This window comes from Balaenoptera musculus, chromosome 13 (genome assembly GCF_009873245.2).
Source record: "Balaenoptera musculus isolate JJ_BM4_2016_0621 chromosome 13, mBalMus1.pri.v3, whole genome shotgun sequence".
Lineage (NCBI taxonomy): Eukaryota > Metazoa > Chordata > Mammalia > Artiodactyla > Balaenopteridae > Balaenoptera > Balaenoptera musculus.
Genome location: NC_045797.1, coordinates 64,346,524 through 64,364,009, shown reverse-complemented (window position 1 = coordinate 64,364,009; position 17,486 = coordinate 64,346,524). Strand labels below are relative to the sequence as shown.

Here is a 17,486-nt window from a genome sequence, read left to right as displayed (position 1 = left end):
ATGTTATTTGTATTAATGTATAATAGCTGCTAACTCATTTTTCATTATGAAGAAATTGTAATGCCACACAGATTTGGATCACATTTGAAGATACCAGTTTGTTTTAACAGACCAACCCTTAGGGTTTTCTGCGGGGGGCATAAAACTGAGATACTTTGACACAATGACATTTCAATTTTATTTCTAGTTCCGGCAGTTTACTTTTAAGAGGCACTCCTTTCAATTCTGTTTATACTTTTCCCCCTTCTTCCTCAGGTTTGTTTAAGCATCTTAAATACATGGCATGGAAGACCAGAAGAGAAGTGGAATCCTCAGACCTCAAGCTTTTTGCAAGTAAACAAATTTCTCTTACAGTTTCACTTAGAAAATAAGGAACCATCTTGGTTTAAGAACATTTTTTTTTAGTGACCAAGAATAAACATAGTAAACCATAAAAAATAAGCTAGATTGATAGGAAGTACATATTAAATAGCTTATAGGTGAGCAGTTAGTACAATGGAGTTATAGCTCATTTTGAGTTTAGAATCCTAAGTTAGGACATTAGAATTTTCTTTTTGTTAAAATTCCCTTTTAAAAAATCCCTAACTTGCCTTAAAGTACACTCTGGTGCAACAAGATCAGGCAAGACAGATTAGCCTCTTCCACCTCCCAGTCACTCTAAGGCTCAAACTCAGGTGAGTAGAATTTAATAACTACTAGTGTTACATATCTCTCCACACATGACATGGTTCTTCTGTAATCTAGTTAATAATGGGACTCGGTGCTTCCCTGGTGGCGCAGTGGTTAAGAATCCACCTGCCAGTGCAGGCGACGCAGGTTCGACCCCTGGTCCGGGAAGATCCCCCGTGCTGCAGAGCAACTAAGCCTGTACGCCACAACTACTGAGCCTGTGCTCTAGAGCCCGTGGGCCACAACTACTGAGCCTGCGCTCCTAGAGCCCGTGCTCTGCAACAAGAGAAGCCACCACAATGAGAAGCCCTCCCACTGCAATGAAGAATAGCCCCCTGCTTGCTGCAACTAGAGAAAGCCCGCATGCAACAACGAAGACCCAACACAGCCAAAAATAAAATAAATAAAATAAATAAATTTAAAAATAAAAATTAAAAAAATAATGGGTCTCATCTGAGGTTTAGAAGTACTGTCCTGGAATTCATAAAACTTGGGATTTGCCATTCTTATTTTGCAGAGCACTTAACACACATGTTTCATAGTCTTGAATTTTTTAAGTTAATTTTCACAGGCCGTTTGAGTACATAAAATAAAATGTTATATAGTATCCCATCAAATTTTTTTTGCTGATGCTTTATCTTAATAGTTCAGAATTCCAGCAAAGGGACAGACATATTAATAATAGGAATTAACTTTGTTGCTTGATCATTGAGGAAACAAATCACTGTTGCTGCATAATAGTTTAAACTCACATTTGCAGTTTAGTGTTTATTTTAAGAAAGACCACCATAAATTATCCCCAGGTAAGCCTGTTAAAGTTGACCTACCTTGAAAGGATTCTTTTCCTATATTCTTATATTGAATTAGGTAAAAGAGATATGAAAAATCATTCTTCAGGATGTGACTTTTTTAGGTTCTCTGAAAAGACCTTGAAGCAGCCCCATGAATTAAAGAAATAGTACTGTAATATAAGTTTTTCCTTTGTGCTAATATGGAGACTCAAGAAAAACAGAGATTATATGATTCATGCAAAGTAACTAAGGAAGTTACTAGAATGTTCCCCCAAGTAACTATAATACTTCTTCATTTGAGAAATGATTATGTAGGGGGAGGGATAAATTAGGAGTTTGGGATTAGCAGCTATAGGCTACTATATATAAAATAGATAAACAACAAGGTCCTACTGTATAGCACAGGGATCTATATTCAATATCTTGTAATAACCTATAATGGAAAAGAATATGAAAAGAATATATGTATTCACTTTGCTGTACACCAGAAACTAACACAACATTGTAAATCACCTATACTTCAATTTAAAAAACTAAAAAAGAAATGATTGTCAATTCTAGTTCAAAAACCTTAAAATATTTTTCTACATGTATGTTACTCTTGTCAACAGAAACTATTTTTATGATGAGTTTTACTCTGAAAGGAAACTCAGAGATACCCTGTTTTTCATGAAGTAAATTAGACTTACCTGAGAATTGGAATCAATTTTTGAAATTTTTGTTGGATTTATGTAGTTTTAAAAATAAATTTACAGTTTTCAAAGTTTTTTAGTTTAAAATTGGATTTGCTTTTAACTTTTATATTATCTGTATGTCTAATATATACCAAAAATCCTATGAAATAAAGAAACTTATTCTGAAGTGTTTAAATTTTACAACTTTGAAAACTTACTACACGTAAAGTATGATCTTTTCTGTATTTTCCCTTTAAGGTTTTTTGTCATATACATAGTTTACATAGTCATAATTAACATAGTAGATAATTATTTGTATATTGCTTTGTTCACCTAACATTAGAGCATATCCATCTTCCCAGTTTACAATTTTATAATTTGTAAATGCTATGTAATAATCTTTTGAGTTCATATAGTATAATTGAACTATTTCACCACTGTTGACTAAATATTTCACTTTTATTATTTTAGTTTTACAAATAATACCATTATTATATGACTTTCTTTACATTTTAGATGGTTTACTGAATATAGATTTCCAGATCTGTGACAAAATTGACTTGAGCAAGAACAAGAGAGGCTATATCTTTTCTGTGGCAAGAGTGAATCGCCTTGTTTTCTCCAGATCTTAGGGGAAAACTTTCAGTCTTTCCCCATTGAGTGTGATAATAGCTGTGGATTTTTCATAAATTCCCTTCATCATGTTGAGGACATTCCCCTCTACTAGTTTCTTGAGTTTTTTTTTAACATCTTTATTGGAGTATAATTGCTTTTAACATGAACAGTTGTTGGATTTTGTCAAATGCTTTTTCTGCATCTATTGAAATGATTGTATTATTCTTATTTTTTATTTTATTAATATGATGTATTAATTTTTTAATATAAACCAACTTTGCTTTCCTGGGATAAAGCTCAGTTGGTTATGGTGTGTAATTCTTTTTGTATGTAACTGGATTGTTTGCTAGTGTGTGTATATATATATATATGTATGTATATATATATATATATAGGCCATGCTGAGCGGCTTGCAGGTTCTTAGTTCCCCAACCAGGGATTGAACCCGGGCCCAGGCAGTGAAAGCGCCAAGTCCTAACCACTGGACCGCCAGGGAAGTCCCAGTTTGCTAGTATTTTTCTTGAGGATTTTTGTATCCATATTTCTAAGAAGTATTGGCCTGTATTTTTTTTGTGTGTTATACTGCTTTATAAACATCATACTAGAAACAAATGCATCTAGGTGGGAACACATTGCCCTTTGTTGTCTATTAGATTCGTTCTTCAGAGGCAGACTACAGAGGCTTAGGAAAAATTACTTAATTTCTTTACTTTTTAAATTTTATTTATTCTTGGCTGCGTGGGGTCTTTGTTGCTGCGCACGGGCTTTCACTAGTTGTGGCGAGCGGGAGCTACTCTTTGTTGCGGTGCGCAGGCTTCTCATTGCGCTGGCTTCTCTTGTTGCGGAACACAGGCTCTAGGCGCTTGGGCTTCAGTAGTCGTGGCACACAGGCTCAGTAGTTGTGGCTTGTGGGCTCTAGAGCGCAGGCTCAGTAGTTGTGACGCACGGGCTTAGTTGCTCCGTGGCATGTGGGATCTTCCCGGACCAGGGCGCGAACCCGTGTCCCCTGCATTGGCAGACGGATTCTTAATCACTGTGCCACCAGGGGATTCCCATATGTGACTGGTTTTTAATGTTGCTATAATCTACCTAAAATACATATTAATGCCTTATGAATAGTTTGTTCCAGTTGGATGTTAATAAAGCTGTCATGTGCAAGAGGAGTTAAACATATTTAATGTCACATAATTAACCATTTATAAATATATTTATAATATAATAATATATAAATACTACCATTTTTCTTAAAATGGAAAGTTCTGGAAATCAGTCACTGATTATAGTTCTACTCAATAGCAGCATAATTTTCCATAGAGGAGGATACTTACTATTTTGAAAGGCTAAAAACATTTTTAACTAAGACTGTTTCTTTCCATTACCCTAAACAAGTTATTAGTTTGTATAACATAGTTTCTTGTTGCAGATATTTTGGATTGTATACTCTGTACTTTCCTGTGTTTGAAATATCTATAATAAAAATTTTTAACATACCAGACCAGGTCAAAGAATTAAATCTTCTGACAAGTTATAATTTGAAAATAAAGGCATTCATAGGAGGCAAGATTGCTGACTGGTTATGGCCTGGTAGGGTTAAAATTTTTGTTTGACACAGACAGTGAAAGGAAGCTGTTATATGGTTCTTGATTTAGTCAGCCTCTGAATAAACTGTACTGAGAACATCTTGCAGTTTTGTGGATGCTAACATACAGCTGAAGAGGAGAGGGACTGTAAATTCAGCCTATGAATAAAAGCTTTTTTGACTCTTGACTTTATGAAAATGTCAAAGAACTGACTAAGAATTGGTGAACTTACACTATGGAATGAAAATATATTCTGTTTATTATTAAGTATAACATATATATAGTATATTATGGTACGTAATAGATATTTTTCTGTTAATTACCAACTCATTTTCAAGTCATTCTAAGGAAACACTTTAGCCAGATGTGGCTATGAGGAATATTGGTTTTTTTTGGTTTGTTTGTTTTTTGGTTTGATCCAGGGAGCTCTTTTAATTAAGCTTTGTTGATCAAAATGGAACTCATGCTGACTGCTTTTTTGCATATCCCTATTACATAAGTTAAAATATGTTGTTTTTAGAGTAGAAGTGATTTTGTTTTGCATTTTGCTGTCTTCTGGATGTATGCTGTCATTTTCACTCCACGAAAGAATAGCTATTGTGTATTAATTACACTTATGAGCCCTACTGTTTTACACCCCTCAGCCCCTTATTTAATTCTCACAGTCATCCTATAATGTAAGTAGGTATTATTTCTATTTACAGATGACCAAAAAATGGATTCTGAGGGGATAAAGTTATTCTGCTTACCTTGGTCTCTCTGACTTCAAAACATAGTGTTTCTCAGAGTTAGATAAATCCTATTAATTTAGAATATTGAAAATCAAATCCTTTTAAAAAAAGAGAAATCCTCTTCCCAAGGATTTATTTACTGGCTTTTCATGGGAGTGTTTTATGGGCTGCAATAAAGTGTGCTGTGAAATAAAATGAGTAAGTAGGTCAGATAATTCAAGGCTCCAGAAATTCCATAAAATGAATATTTTGACTCCTAAATAGCTGAGTTCACCAAAGAAAAATAAAGTGGCATTTATATATTTCCTAAAAGGTACATGTTTAAAAAGTAAATAGAAGATGCCCATAAAAAGTAAATAATAATGTCACCCAGTGATAAAAGAGCACGTGTTATAAATTATACTTTGAATTTAATTCCAAGCAATACCAATCTCTGCTAATTTATTTGTTATCAAATGCAGATGTTATAGTTCAATTTTTTTAGCAGACAACGTTAAACTCAAATTTATTTCTCAAATGTAGTTTTCTTTGTTCTATACACAAAGCATCTATTTTTCATTTCCTGTATATAGTTTAGCTCTTTTAAAAAACCAAATGTGTTATGAATCTGAAGTAGTTTGTAAATTGTTTGAATCTCCAGCTGCTTGAGATTTATAAAATTATATTTTGTCTCAAAGGAGGTGAGGTTAAGTAAGTAACTGAATCCTATGTTACCAAATTTCTTTCTCCGCCTTTGTAGATAATGGGAATATACCCTACTCATATAAGAGGAAGATTATTTAAAAGGGAAGAGGAAAGGAACTAACAAATATGCCCTGTAAGATTATTTCAGAAGTGTCAGATTTGAGTTGGGGGAAAGTATATAGCCAAGGGAAATCACTTTCCTTTAGTGATATATTTAGTTTCAGTAAGTTTAAAAATTATGAGATCTTTGCCTCAGAATTATACAGGTTAATTTTTTTTTCTGTGGTTGACCTTGGCCTCAGTAACATGGTCATATTTAACTTTGTGTATTCCTAGGTTATATATTTCAGGTTCAAGTTTCCATTTTTTAAATTTTTTAAGAAAATATATCCCTTGACTTCTAAGGTGCATATCCTTGATGTTGTTTAATCATCTTTCCTAATGAAAATGCAACTGCTGCTAATTGTTTTTCATTTATGAAGTGGGCAGATTATAGCTAATATTTTCCTGCCTCCAAAGATGTCATATTAGCCAGTTACATAAGTATATTAGCAAGCAGTACTATATTAACTAAGAGTGAACTCTCAATATTGGTTATATCTAGAGAAACAGACCTTCTGGTATGTAAGTAGGGGGTCAGAGGTGGTCTTAGAGCCATGTCATCTTGCCATTGAAAGCTTCTGGTAATATTTTTGTGATACCGTGAAAGTAAATTTTCCTTGGAATGAAAGTAAAGACTGCGTCATGTGTAGTTTTCCTTACAGGTGAGTATTGTTAGGAGTACATTGTTAGCTTTATGCCCTTTAAGAGTAAGGACAGTTCGAGCAAAATGATGTCTAAATTGGTATGGGATGTTGATAAGCAAGTGTTTTTTTTAGTAGTTTCAGGAAATAGGATCTTCATACCTATTTTTCTCTTTCAAGGATTCAAAACATATATATAAATATAAGATTCTACTGTACCTATTTTAATTTTGCTCTAATAATAAAGTATTTCAGTGTCAATTATTAACATCAATTTTATGGTGATAAAATTATGTGGAAGCACATATTAAAAGGCACTCCTAGTTGATAAAGCAAGGTATTAGTTTACTGGTAGTAAAAATGTCCTATCATAACTGTTCTTTATTTCTTTGGTTCTCAGGTGTTGGTGTCTGTTCAGTCCCTTATATTAGTAGCTGAGCCTTATTTTAATGAACCAGGATATGAACGGTCTAGAGGCACTCCCAGTGGCACACAGAGTTCTCGAGAATATGATGGAAACATTCGACAAGCAACGGTTAAGTGGGCAATGCTAGAACAAATCAGAAACCCTTCACCATGTTTTAAAGAGGTATGTTTAATAAAATTAATGAAATACTTTATTAAAGACATAATAGGGTATAGTTTAGGTATTATACTTCCCTTTATATCTGTGGTATACTAAAGTTTACTCTTGTTTTTAGTCATGAAAAATCAGTAGTAATATAGTACAGAAGAATTTTTTAAACCATTTACTTCCTAAAAGGCATCTGACTATATTTTTGGACAGTTTTATTAATTCTTTATTTTTCATGGCTACCGTTCTACTAGCATACTGTGCTAGTTATGTTAGTATATGCTAGAATATGTTACTAAAATATTCTTCATAAAAATATTCTTTTTTATTAGAGATTAAGATACTTTCTAGTTGTCTTGCAAATAGAAACTTTGCCCTTATACTAATATCTGTGTGTGAAATTGAAGAAAAAGACATTTTCTTTTCTTTAGGAAAAGTTGAACTTAGTTTCTGAAACCAGTCTTGATACTGTCACGTGCTTTCATTTTACCACATCCTGAAGTGTGGTTCTTTTCCTGTACTTAGTTATCTCTCCTTAGTCTGCCTAAAATATGATTGTATTTTTCACTTGTCACATCAGATTACTTCATCACATCTTACTTTAACTCTGTCATGAAACATTTTTCTTTCCTAAATTGTTTCCCTTGATCATTAGTTTCTTAGGTTGTGTTAGAAACACAACACTTTAGAGGAAGAATTGGCATATTTACCTGATAGAAAATTGGTCTTTAATACAGTTAAGCAAATATTATGTGTGAACTCTATGTAGCATCATACGCGAAGCTCTCCTCATTAAATAGTATCGATGAATATACTCTGAAGGAATGTAAAAACGTTTCTTCCTTTTGTTATTACTAAATGAATTTGCACTTTGAATGACATAGTTGGGTATTTTACTTTTGCAAAGGCTTGTATTCAAGGCTGTGGGTAATTACTTTTCCTAATATTACAGGAAATACAAACATGCATTTCTTTGTACTCTTAAGCATAATGTTCTGTCCCTTTTCAAGTTTGGGTTACTTACATTAAGTAATTCATTTGGCAGCCGTGTGGAATATCAGCTGTTACTAGGTACTGCCCTAAGGTACTCTGAACTCAATGAAAAGTGAAAGTCAGTTCCTGCCCTTGATAAACTTACATTCCTTCTGTTTGTATCATAAATTAATTTCTCAGTGCCCTTAAGACTCAAATAATGTATCCAGATATGTAAACTACTTGACAAGTCTACTAGAATGTATAATAAGCACCTCAAACTTAACACTGCAAAACTGCACTCTTGATTCTTCCTTCCTTTCTTCTCTCAGTAAAAGCACCATGGTCTAAACCCAAAACCCTAACCACGTGTGGCTTCATTCTTTTACTCACATACCACATTCAGTCTGTTGACAAATTTCGCTCCACCATTCAAAGCATAACCAAACTTTGATGATAAAATATATTTTCGCAGTGACCAACAAGGGCTTAATTTCCAAAATATACAAACAGCTCATACAGCTCAATAACAAAAAAACAACCCAGTCAAAAAAATGGGCAGAAGACCTAAAGAGACATTTCTCCAAAGAAGGCATAGAGATGGCCAAGAAGCATATGAAAAGATGCTTAGCATTGCTAATTATTAGAGAAGTGCAAATCAGAACTACAGTGCGGTACCACCTCACACTGGTCAGAGTGGCCATCATCAAAAAATCTACAAATAACAATGCTGGAGAGCGTGTGGAGAAAAGGGAACCCTCCTACACTGTTGGTGGGAATGTAAATTGCTGCACCCACTATGGAAAACAGTGTGGAGGTTCCTTAAAAAAACTAAAAATAGAGTTGCCATATGATCCAGCAATCCCACTCCTGGGCATATATCCAGAGAAAACTCTAATTCAAAAAGATACATGCAGGGCTTCCCTGGTGGCGCAGTGGTTAAGAATCCGCCTGCCAATGCAAGGGACACGGGTTCCAGCCCTGGTCCAGGAAGTTCCCACATGCCGTGGGGCAACGATGCCTGTGCGCCACAACTGCTGAGCCTGCGCTCTAGAACCTGCAGACCTAGAGCCCATGCTCCGCAACAAGAAAAGCCACTGCAGTGAGAAGCCCGTGCACCACAACGAAGAGTAGCGCCCGCTCGCCACAACTAGAGAAAGCCCCACGCACAGCAACGAAGACCTAATGCAGCCAAAAATAAATAAATAAATTTAAAAAAAAAAAGATACATGCACCCCAATGTTCACGGCCACACTATTCACAATAGCCAAGACATGGAAGCAACCTAAATGTCCATTGATAGATGAATGGATAAAGATGTGGTATATATGCAATGGAATACTACTCATCCATAAAAAAAAAATGAAATAATGCCATATGCAGCAACAAGGATGGACCTAGAGATTATCATACTAAGTGAAGTAAGTCAGAGAAAGACAAATACCATATGATGTCACTTATATGTGGAATCTAACTGAACTTAAATCTAAAATGAACTTATTTACAAAACAGAAGCAGACTCACAGACACAGAAAACAAACTTATGGTTACCAAAGGGGAAAGGGGGTGGGGGAGGGATAAAGTAGGAGTTTGGAATTAGCAAATACAAACTACTATATATAAAATAGGTAAACAACAAGGTTCTACCATATAGTACAGGGAACTATATTCAGTGTTCTGTAATAAATCATAATGGAAAAGAATATGTATGTATATGTGTAATTGAATTACTTTGCTGTATCCAGAAACGGACACAACATTGTAAATCAACTATACTTCAATTAATTAATTAACTAACTAATTAATTAATTAATTAAATCTTCACCATGGCCAGCCTATTTCAAGCTCCCATTACCGGGACTTCCCTGGTGGCGCAGTGATTAAGACTGTGCTGCCAATGCGGGGGCCCAGGTTTGATCCCTGGTCAGGGAGCTAGATCCCACATGCATGCTGCAACTAAGGAGCCAGCAAGCCACAACTAAGCAGCCCTCCTGCCGCAACTAAGACCCGGCACAGGGACTTCCCTGGTAACACATGGGTTAAGAATCTGCCTGCCAACTCAGGGGACACGGGTTCGATCCCTGGTCTGGGAAGATCCCTCATGCCATGGAGCAACTAAGCCCCTGCACCACAACTAGTGAGCCTGCACTCTAGAGCCCACGAGCCACAACTACTGAGCCTGCATGCCACGACTACTGAGCCCGCATGCCACGACTACTGAAGCCCACACATCTAGAGCCCATGCTCCGCAACAAGAGAAGCCACCACAATGAGAAGCCCATGCACCACAACAAAGAGTAGCCCCTGCTCCCCACAACTAGAGAAAGCCCACGTGCAACAATGAAGACCCAACGCAGCCAAAAATAAATAAATAAATTTATTTATTTAAAAAAAAAAAAGACCTGGCACAACCAAATAAATAAATAAATATTTTTTAAAAACCAAACAAACAAAAAATCAAGCTACCATTACCTATTGCTTGAATTGTTGAAGTAGTTTTCTGATTTCGCTGCTTCCACTTTGTCCTTCTACAATGGTTCTCCACGCGTAATCAGATCATCTCACTCCATTGACTTCCCATTAAATGAAGAGGAAAACACAGAGTCCTTACCGTAGCCTTCAAAACTCTGCATTGTCTGGCTCCTGTCTGCCTATCCTTCAGCATCTCTAAGAGTTCAAAGGCTTTTGATACCAAATGTTAGGTTGTGGAACAACTGGAGCTCTGATATATCAATAGTTTCTAACATATCAATACTTTCAGGTAATAAGCTTAATATATGCTTTATGACTAGCAATTCCATTCCTTGGTATATGCTCAATAGCAGTTGTGTACATGTTGGGTGTAGAGAATGTTCATAACATTGCCAAAAATTGGAAACACTCTAATCAGCAGAATGAATGGAGAAATTATGGAATTTTCATAAAGTGGAATACAGCAGTGTAAATGAGTGAACTCCTTCACACATTAAGATGGACAAATATCATAAACACAATAAAGAGCATAAGAAGCCAGGCACAAGAGTACTTTCTATATGATTCTATTTATAAAAGTTCAAAACTGAGTTAAACTCATACTTAAAGAAGTTAGTATAGTGTATACTTTTGGATGAGGGTTAATGGTAAGAAGTAGCACAAGGGGGTCTTCCGGCGTGCTTGGTAATGTTATGTTTCTTATCTAAGTAGAGGTTGTTTTCTTGTGTTCACTGTGGGAAAATGCGTTCAGTTATACACATGATTTGGGCACTTTTCTGTATATGTTAAACGTCAGTTTTTAAATGTATTGAAAGAAATTTGTAAGTATACACAGTCAGTGTAATTTGTTGGTTCATGCTTAAAGTTTTGTTTTGTTTTCTGGAAGAATAAACTGCTAACACAGGGGACTCAGAGTGGGGACATGACTTTTACAAAAAGGAAATAAGTATAATTTGAAACAATAATTCTTTCTCATCTTTTAGAACCTAGCTCACATTAAAGGGGTACCCCTTGTCCATGAATGCTTTTCTAATTTTCCCAATCAGTTGTGGCCTGCTACTTTTTTAATGTCATGGGATTTGTTTTTGTTTTTTATTGTTGTTGTTTTGTATTTTTCAAAACGTATCTTTTTCTTGTGCACTCATCTCCCATCTTATTCTGTGGTTATCATGGTTCTTCGTGTCAGGTTGTTTCGTACTCATTTTTGTATCCCTGTATGCATCAAACTCAATAACTTATTGGTGTTTTATGTCTGTTCCCAGTTTTTCCTAATGATTTTTCCCTTGTAGGTATTATTGCCTTTTCTTTAGAGGAGACAAGCTCATTGGGCAATGTAGTAAGTAGCTCACCCAGAGTACAGAATAATAATTCCAAAATGATCTATTTTCTAACTTAAATTTGTCAAAAATAGACTTTTACTACATACACAGAAATTTCACTCAGTTTTTCAAAGAAAGAATTTTAAAAATCTGAAATGTAAAGCACATTTATCACAAGGAGTTAAACATCATAAAATAAAATCTTGTTCATAAGTTAACCAGAAGACAAAATTAAGAGAGTAATAATGTTGCCTATTTTGGGCTATGTTCTGCTTTCTGTGCGAATGCCTGTGATTGAGAATCTCTTTACTCTACTAAATGTTCTTTGAGTTCTCTTTGAAAGATAGAAATTGACAGTTTTTCTGTTGTCAATACTTTTTCTCCTGGTTATTCATTTATTTACATTTGCCTTCTGACTCTATTGTTTTGTAGATGTCTTATGTTCTCTGGATAGGATTAACTACTGACATGTCTGAGTGGGATTGGGCATTATTTTCTGCTTATAGAACTGGGTATTTCAACACAAGTCATCTGATGTCATAATCCTGATTCTTCCCTGTTAATAATGTAGAGTGTTCACCACATTGAGTTTTGTGCAGAGAAAAAAAATGTCATGTCTTTTAAATTTCATGTTTTTGTAATGCCACATACTTTGTCTTTTAAATTCTGACCCGATCACATTTTGTTCTCTTGCTTGGTTTATTCTTAAGGTTATACATAAACATTTTTACTTGAAAAGAGTTGAGATCATGGCCCAGTGTGAGGAGTGGATTGCAGACATCCAGCAGCACAGCAGTGATAAGCGGGTAGGCAGGACCATGTCTCACCATGCAGCAGCTCTCAAGGTGAGTAACCCTCCCTAACAGGAGCCTTGTCAGTGGCTTTAAAAGAAGAGTCATATATTCACTGACAGAACCGTGAGGACCGCTAGAAAGAAACATTAAATTTGTTAAGTTCAGAGGTTACCCAAAAGTCTATAGAAAAGATACATTCCTTTTGACAATGAAGTGACAGTTCCTAAAATTAAAAATGAGTATGGGGGCTGAGCCAACAGAGTTTCATAGACTTGTTTGACAATGATGGCAACAAAATGTGCTCCGTGACAGTTTGCATTAGCTTTTCCCTGAGCCTCTTACCTTCCAGAATTTTATTACTTGGAGTAATGAGGGAGATGGTAGCTGCAGAGCCTCCAATAGCTGATAGGTGTGGAAGCGTCTGTGATACAATCCTGTTTTGGGGGAGGTGAGATGTTGTTTTCCACTTGGGCGTTCACAGAATGGAAATGTAGTACATGATGGTTTTGGAGATTTTTTTTTTTTTTTTTATGTGGGAATCATACCTTCAAAGGCCACCCTTTTTTCCCTGCCTTGGGAGATATCTGTCTTTACTCACCTCTGTTCCTTTTATCCTCCACTGATTATGGTCATCTCTACTGGCTCCTTTCCTTCTAACTTTGAAAGTATCTTCACTTAAAATGATTAGATGATAATGATAAGGATTTATTAGTTTTTTTAATTGGTGAATTTTTTTAATGTCCCTATTTTTCAGGTTACATACAGAAATATTTATGAATGTAAAGCCATACAATATCTGGGGTTTGCTTCAAAACAAAATGAGAAAAGTGGTGGGGATATAGATGAAAGAAGACTAGCTCTGAGTTGATAAAATGTTGAAGCTCGGTGATAGATTCATTGGAGTTTATTTTATATTCTGCTTACTTCTGTATATGTTTGAGATTTTCCATTATAAAAACCTTTAAAAAGAAAATTTTTTTTCTCCTTACATTTGCATCCCCTTAAGCTAGTTTTATTTTGCCCCTGTTATTATAAAAATGTTTCTCTCCTTTTACTACAAAAACTAGAGCTGTTAACACTTTTGCCTCCATTTTTATTTTTATTTATTTTATTTATTTATTTATTTATTTTTATTTTTTGGTTGTGTTGGGTCTTCGTTTCTGTGCGAGGGCTTCCTCTAGTTGCGGCGAGCGGGGGCCACTCTTCATCGCGGTGCGCGGGCCTCTCAATTGTCGCAGCCTCTCTTGTAGCGGAGCACAAGCTCCAGACGCGCAGGCTCAGTAGTTGTGGCTCACGGGCCTAGTTGCTCCGCGGCATGTGGGATCTTCCCAGACCAGGGCTCGAACCTGTGTCCCCTGCATTAGCAGGGAGATTCTCAACCACTGCGCCACCAGGGAAGCCCTGCCTCCATTTTTAAATAACCCTCTCACCAATCAACGTTTTGCAGTTGAATTTCCATTCTATGAAAGTTACCCACTATCCAGTTCTCAAAGCCAGTGACCCTGGCTCTGCTCTCTACGCACCTCTCTCCCCTCCGTGCATCTCTCTCCCCTCCAGGCCTTTACAGATGCTTACTTTTGCCTGCTCTACTGGCTTACTTCCACTCAGTTTTCAGCTTAAATTTCACTTCATGGAAACTTGCCTTGACTTTTAAATTAGATGATTTCAGTATAATCTCTTGTAACACTGTTGCCTACTTAATAAAAACAGTCCTAACACTGGTCTAATGTGTTTTTTTTCTCTATACTTTTCATCTGTGGGCTATCTTGGCTCCTCTTCTCACACTCTTAATTCTTTCAGCTTGTTTTTTCTTTCCCCTTCTCCTGAATGATTGTGTACCTGAAGCCTTACTATTTGGCCCTTAGGACTATTTTATTCTCTTTCTCTATCATTGTATCTATACCCCTGACATTGGCCATTTTCTCTTTAAAAGTGACTTTGCAAACTGTTGTCTGCTCTTAGCTTTCTCAAAGTCATATTACTGGCATTTTTACTTGAATGCCCTGTCATCACTCTCCGTTGAAGATCTAAAACAGAGAACTTATCTTTCCTTCAATCAAATTTTATAACTTTCTGTATTTTCTTAATTTTAAACAACTTTTCTCTGTCTTAAAATCTTCAGATTGTATTTAACTCTGGCCTCATCTAGTATACCTACCTGGTCAGTGCTAGGTCCTGTCAGTGCTGCCTTCCTACGGGGATTCTCCTCCCCATTATTCTCCTCAGTTCCCATAGCTCAATCAGTCTTCCTCGCCTCTTGTTCTCCCCCTTCCAGTTCTTTCTGTGGTGCATAACCAGATTGATCCTCCCCAAGTGTGTGCTTAGATATATCTTTCCCTTACACAAAACCTCAGTGGCTAAAGTCCAGCTTCTTTTGCTTTGTTATTTCAGTCAGTGTCTTGTTTTTATCTCAAATTCTTACTCTTTGTTGTTTCTGTAATGCCCTGATTTGGAAATCCCTATCCTGAATCAGTCCAAATTTATATCATCTCAGGTATACTTTTGCTGCTGAGTGCTACTTGAGAAAAGTGTGCAGCTGTTCAGTTTAATTTCACAATAAAAGCATAGTATTCCCATCTCAACTGGGCCTTCATAATTGTCCTTTTTTTTTTTTCTTCCCTAGTTAGTGTTTTCTTCTGTTGTCCATGGTGGAAGGGAAATTGGGGCTAGAAAAATTTCGAGTTACCAGTATGTAAATATACTTTGAAACCTTAAAAATGGCTGCAAATGTGCAGTTGTCTTATCTTGCTTATATGTCTTCTACTTCTAACCAAAGTTTAGGCTCTGTAAAATCAGAGATCATATAGTTGGTCTTCCATATCCACAGGGGATTGGTTCCAGGATCCCCTGCAAATACCAAAATCCACAGATGCTCAAGTCCCTTAGATAAAACGGCCTAGTACAGTCAGGTCTTTTTATCCAGCTGTGTCCTCCTTATTTTACACACTGCTTTTACATTGTTACTGTTGAGCACAGTGCCTTGTTCTATAAATGTTGGTTAATTTTCAAAGTCAGCTATTGACACAACTAATTTTCAAAGCCCTTGGTGTGAGATTTGAGGTCATTTCTCTCCCACTAGAAATTTATAAACTAAAACTTAATGTCTGTAAACAACCAACCACTCTCTGTTAACATCTCTATATCCTTCCCTAAATGGCAGTATGGGGTAATGCAAAGTTATGTACTCTCTCTAGATCTTCTTTTTCATTTGCTTACATTTTTAAAAATTCCGATGATTAAATTATTTATAAGGTGTAAGCCAAGCATTACATGAGGCAATGAGTATGAAACATTTCAAACGTTTTACATAGGGCCTAGTACCTGATAAATACTGTTTTTATTCACTAAAATAGCAGTGGTTTTATTTTAATTTATGGACTGTCTCTCAAAAATTTTAGTCAGAGGCAGCGTGTATTACAAGTCAAGATGTTATTCTCTTTAATTTAAAACTATATATGGCAAATGACTGGCGTCCTCTAAGTCATTAGTAATGCTGTTTTTGTTACCGGTGTTGGGGCATTGCTGGGGTGTGTGGGCACGCTACTCAGTACTCAGGGCTTATCAGCAGCATCAGTTGCTTTGAGGTTAGAGATTTGTGCCAACTTTGTTCACTGCCTGTTAGAGCAGCTAGCTTAAGGAAGGTCTTAATAAATATTTGTAGACCCAATGCTTTGGGTTTTGTTTTGAACTCAATTCTTCCCTCCAGTGATGTTGTGCTAGTATCCCAGGGTTTACAGTTCTAACATCACTCATTTCCCCCTGCGTAGCGTCACACTGCTCAGCTCCGAGAAGAGCTGCTGAAACTTCCCTGTCCTGAGGACTTGGACCCTGATGCCGATGATGCCTCGGAGATGTGCAGTGCCACAGCCGGTGCTGAGGAGACTCTAATGCATGATCAGGTCAAAGCCAGCAGCAGTAAAGAACTCCCCAGTGACTTCAAATTGTGAGCTGCATTGATATGGACTTCATAGACGCAGAGGCTTTGAAGCACAAGCCAAATATGTCAATATTTGTATGTAAGAAACTAATTATGTAATAGGTAATGAAACTGAAACTATACTACACCCTTAAGGAGATCCAGTTTAATTCAAGGTGATCTTTTATTTACCTGTACAAGAGTGTAAACTTTTTTGTGCTTTTATTTTTCAATTGTGAGAACCACTGATTGGTATGTTCAACAAATTTGTGTATACAAAGAAATGGATAAATCACTGATTATATAAGGGAAACTACCTTAGGAAAGAATGTTTACTGAATTTTTTTTTTTTTTTTTACTGTAGAGTGAAGGGTTGTTAACAAGGAATATATATTGGTCATTCTTACAACTACTATTTAAAGTCAGCAACTTTTCACTGAATTTGATAGATTTTATGTTTGGCCATATCTTCATGCTCATATTTGATTTCTGAAGACCTCCTACATACACTTCAATAAAAGTTAAATGGACATACTCCCTCCTTTTTGATTTACTGGTACATTTTTTAAATGATAAATCTGCCATAAAATGCATTATAGCTGGAGACTTGCACTTGTATGGATAAATTTATTACATTCAACGTATTTAATTTTATGCTTTCTAAAATTCTAAGATGCAGAAAAATAAATGAACATGATTTTATTCTATGCCAATATTTGGGCCTGTGAATGTATCTGTTATTTGAATTTAAGTATATGAAGAGGAATGGTCAATTTGAAAAGTCACTCTAAACTGAGTTTTTCCTAAAGGGCTCCTTTCTTCCTGGACTATCTGGTTTTATTACTAACGTCACATGTATGTATTAAACATTGAGGCTCTGTAGAGCAGAGAGGATGTACCTCTCTGGTGCTGTTACAGTACATTCTGTACTTGCCATATAGGCTCATTTTCA

At 35.9% G+C, this 17,486-nt stretch overlaps 1 protein-coding gene across 1 annotated transcript in view; it reads left to right on the top strand.

Annotated features, from left to right (window-relative positions):
* BIRC6 (baculoviral IAP repeat containing 6) overlaps positions 1-17,247 on the top strand; it is a 241,875-nt gene extending 224,628 nt beyond the window's left edge. The window contains 4 exon segments of the mRNA XM_036873943.1: positions 256-333; positions 6,888-7,076; positions 12,535-12,669; positions 16,386-17,247. Of these exon segments, the coding sequence (XP_036729838.1) occupies positions 256-333; positions 6,888-7,076; positions 12,535-12,669; positions 16,386-16,565 (582 nt within the window). The 3' untranslated portion in view covers positions 16,566-17,247.
* The last annotated feature ends 239 nt before the right edge of the window (positions 17,248-17,486 follow it).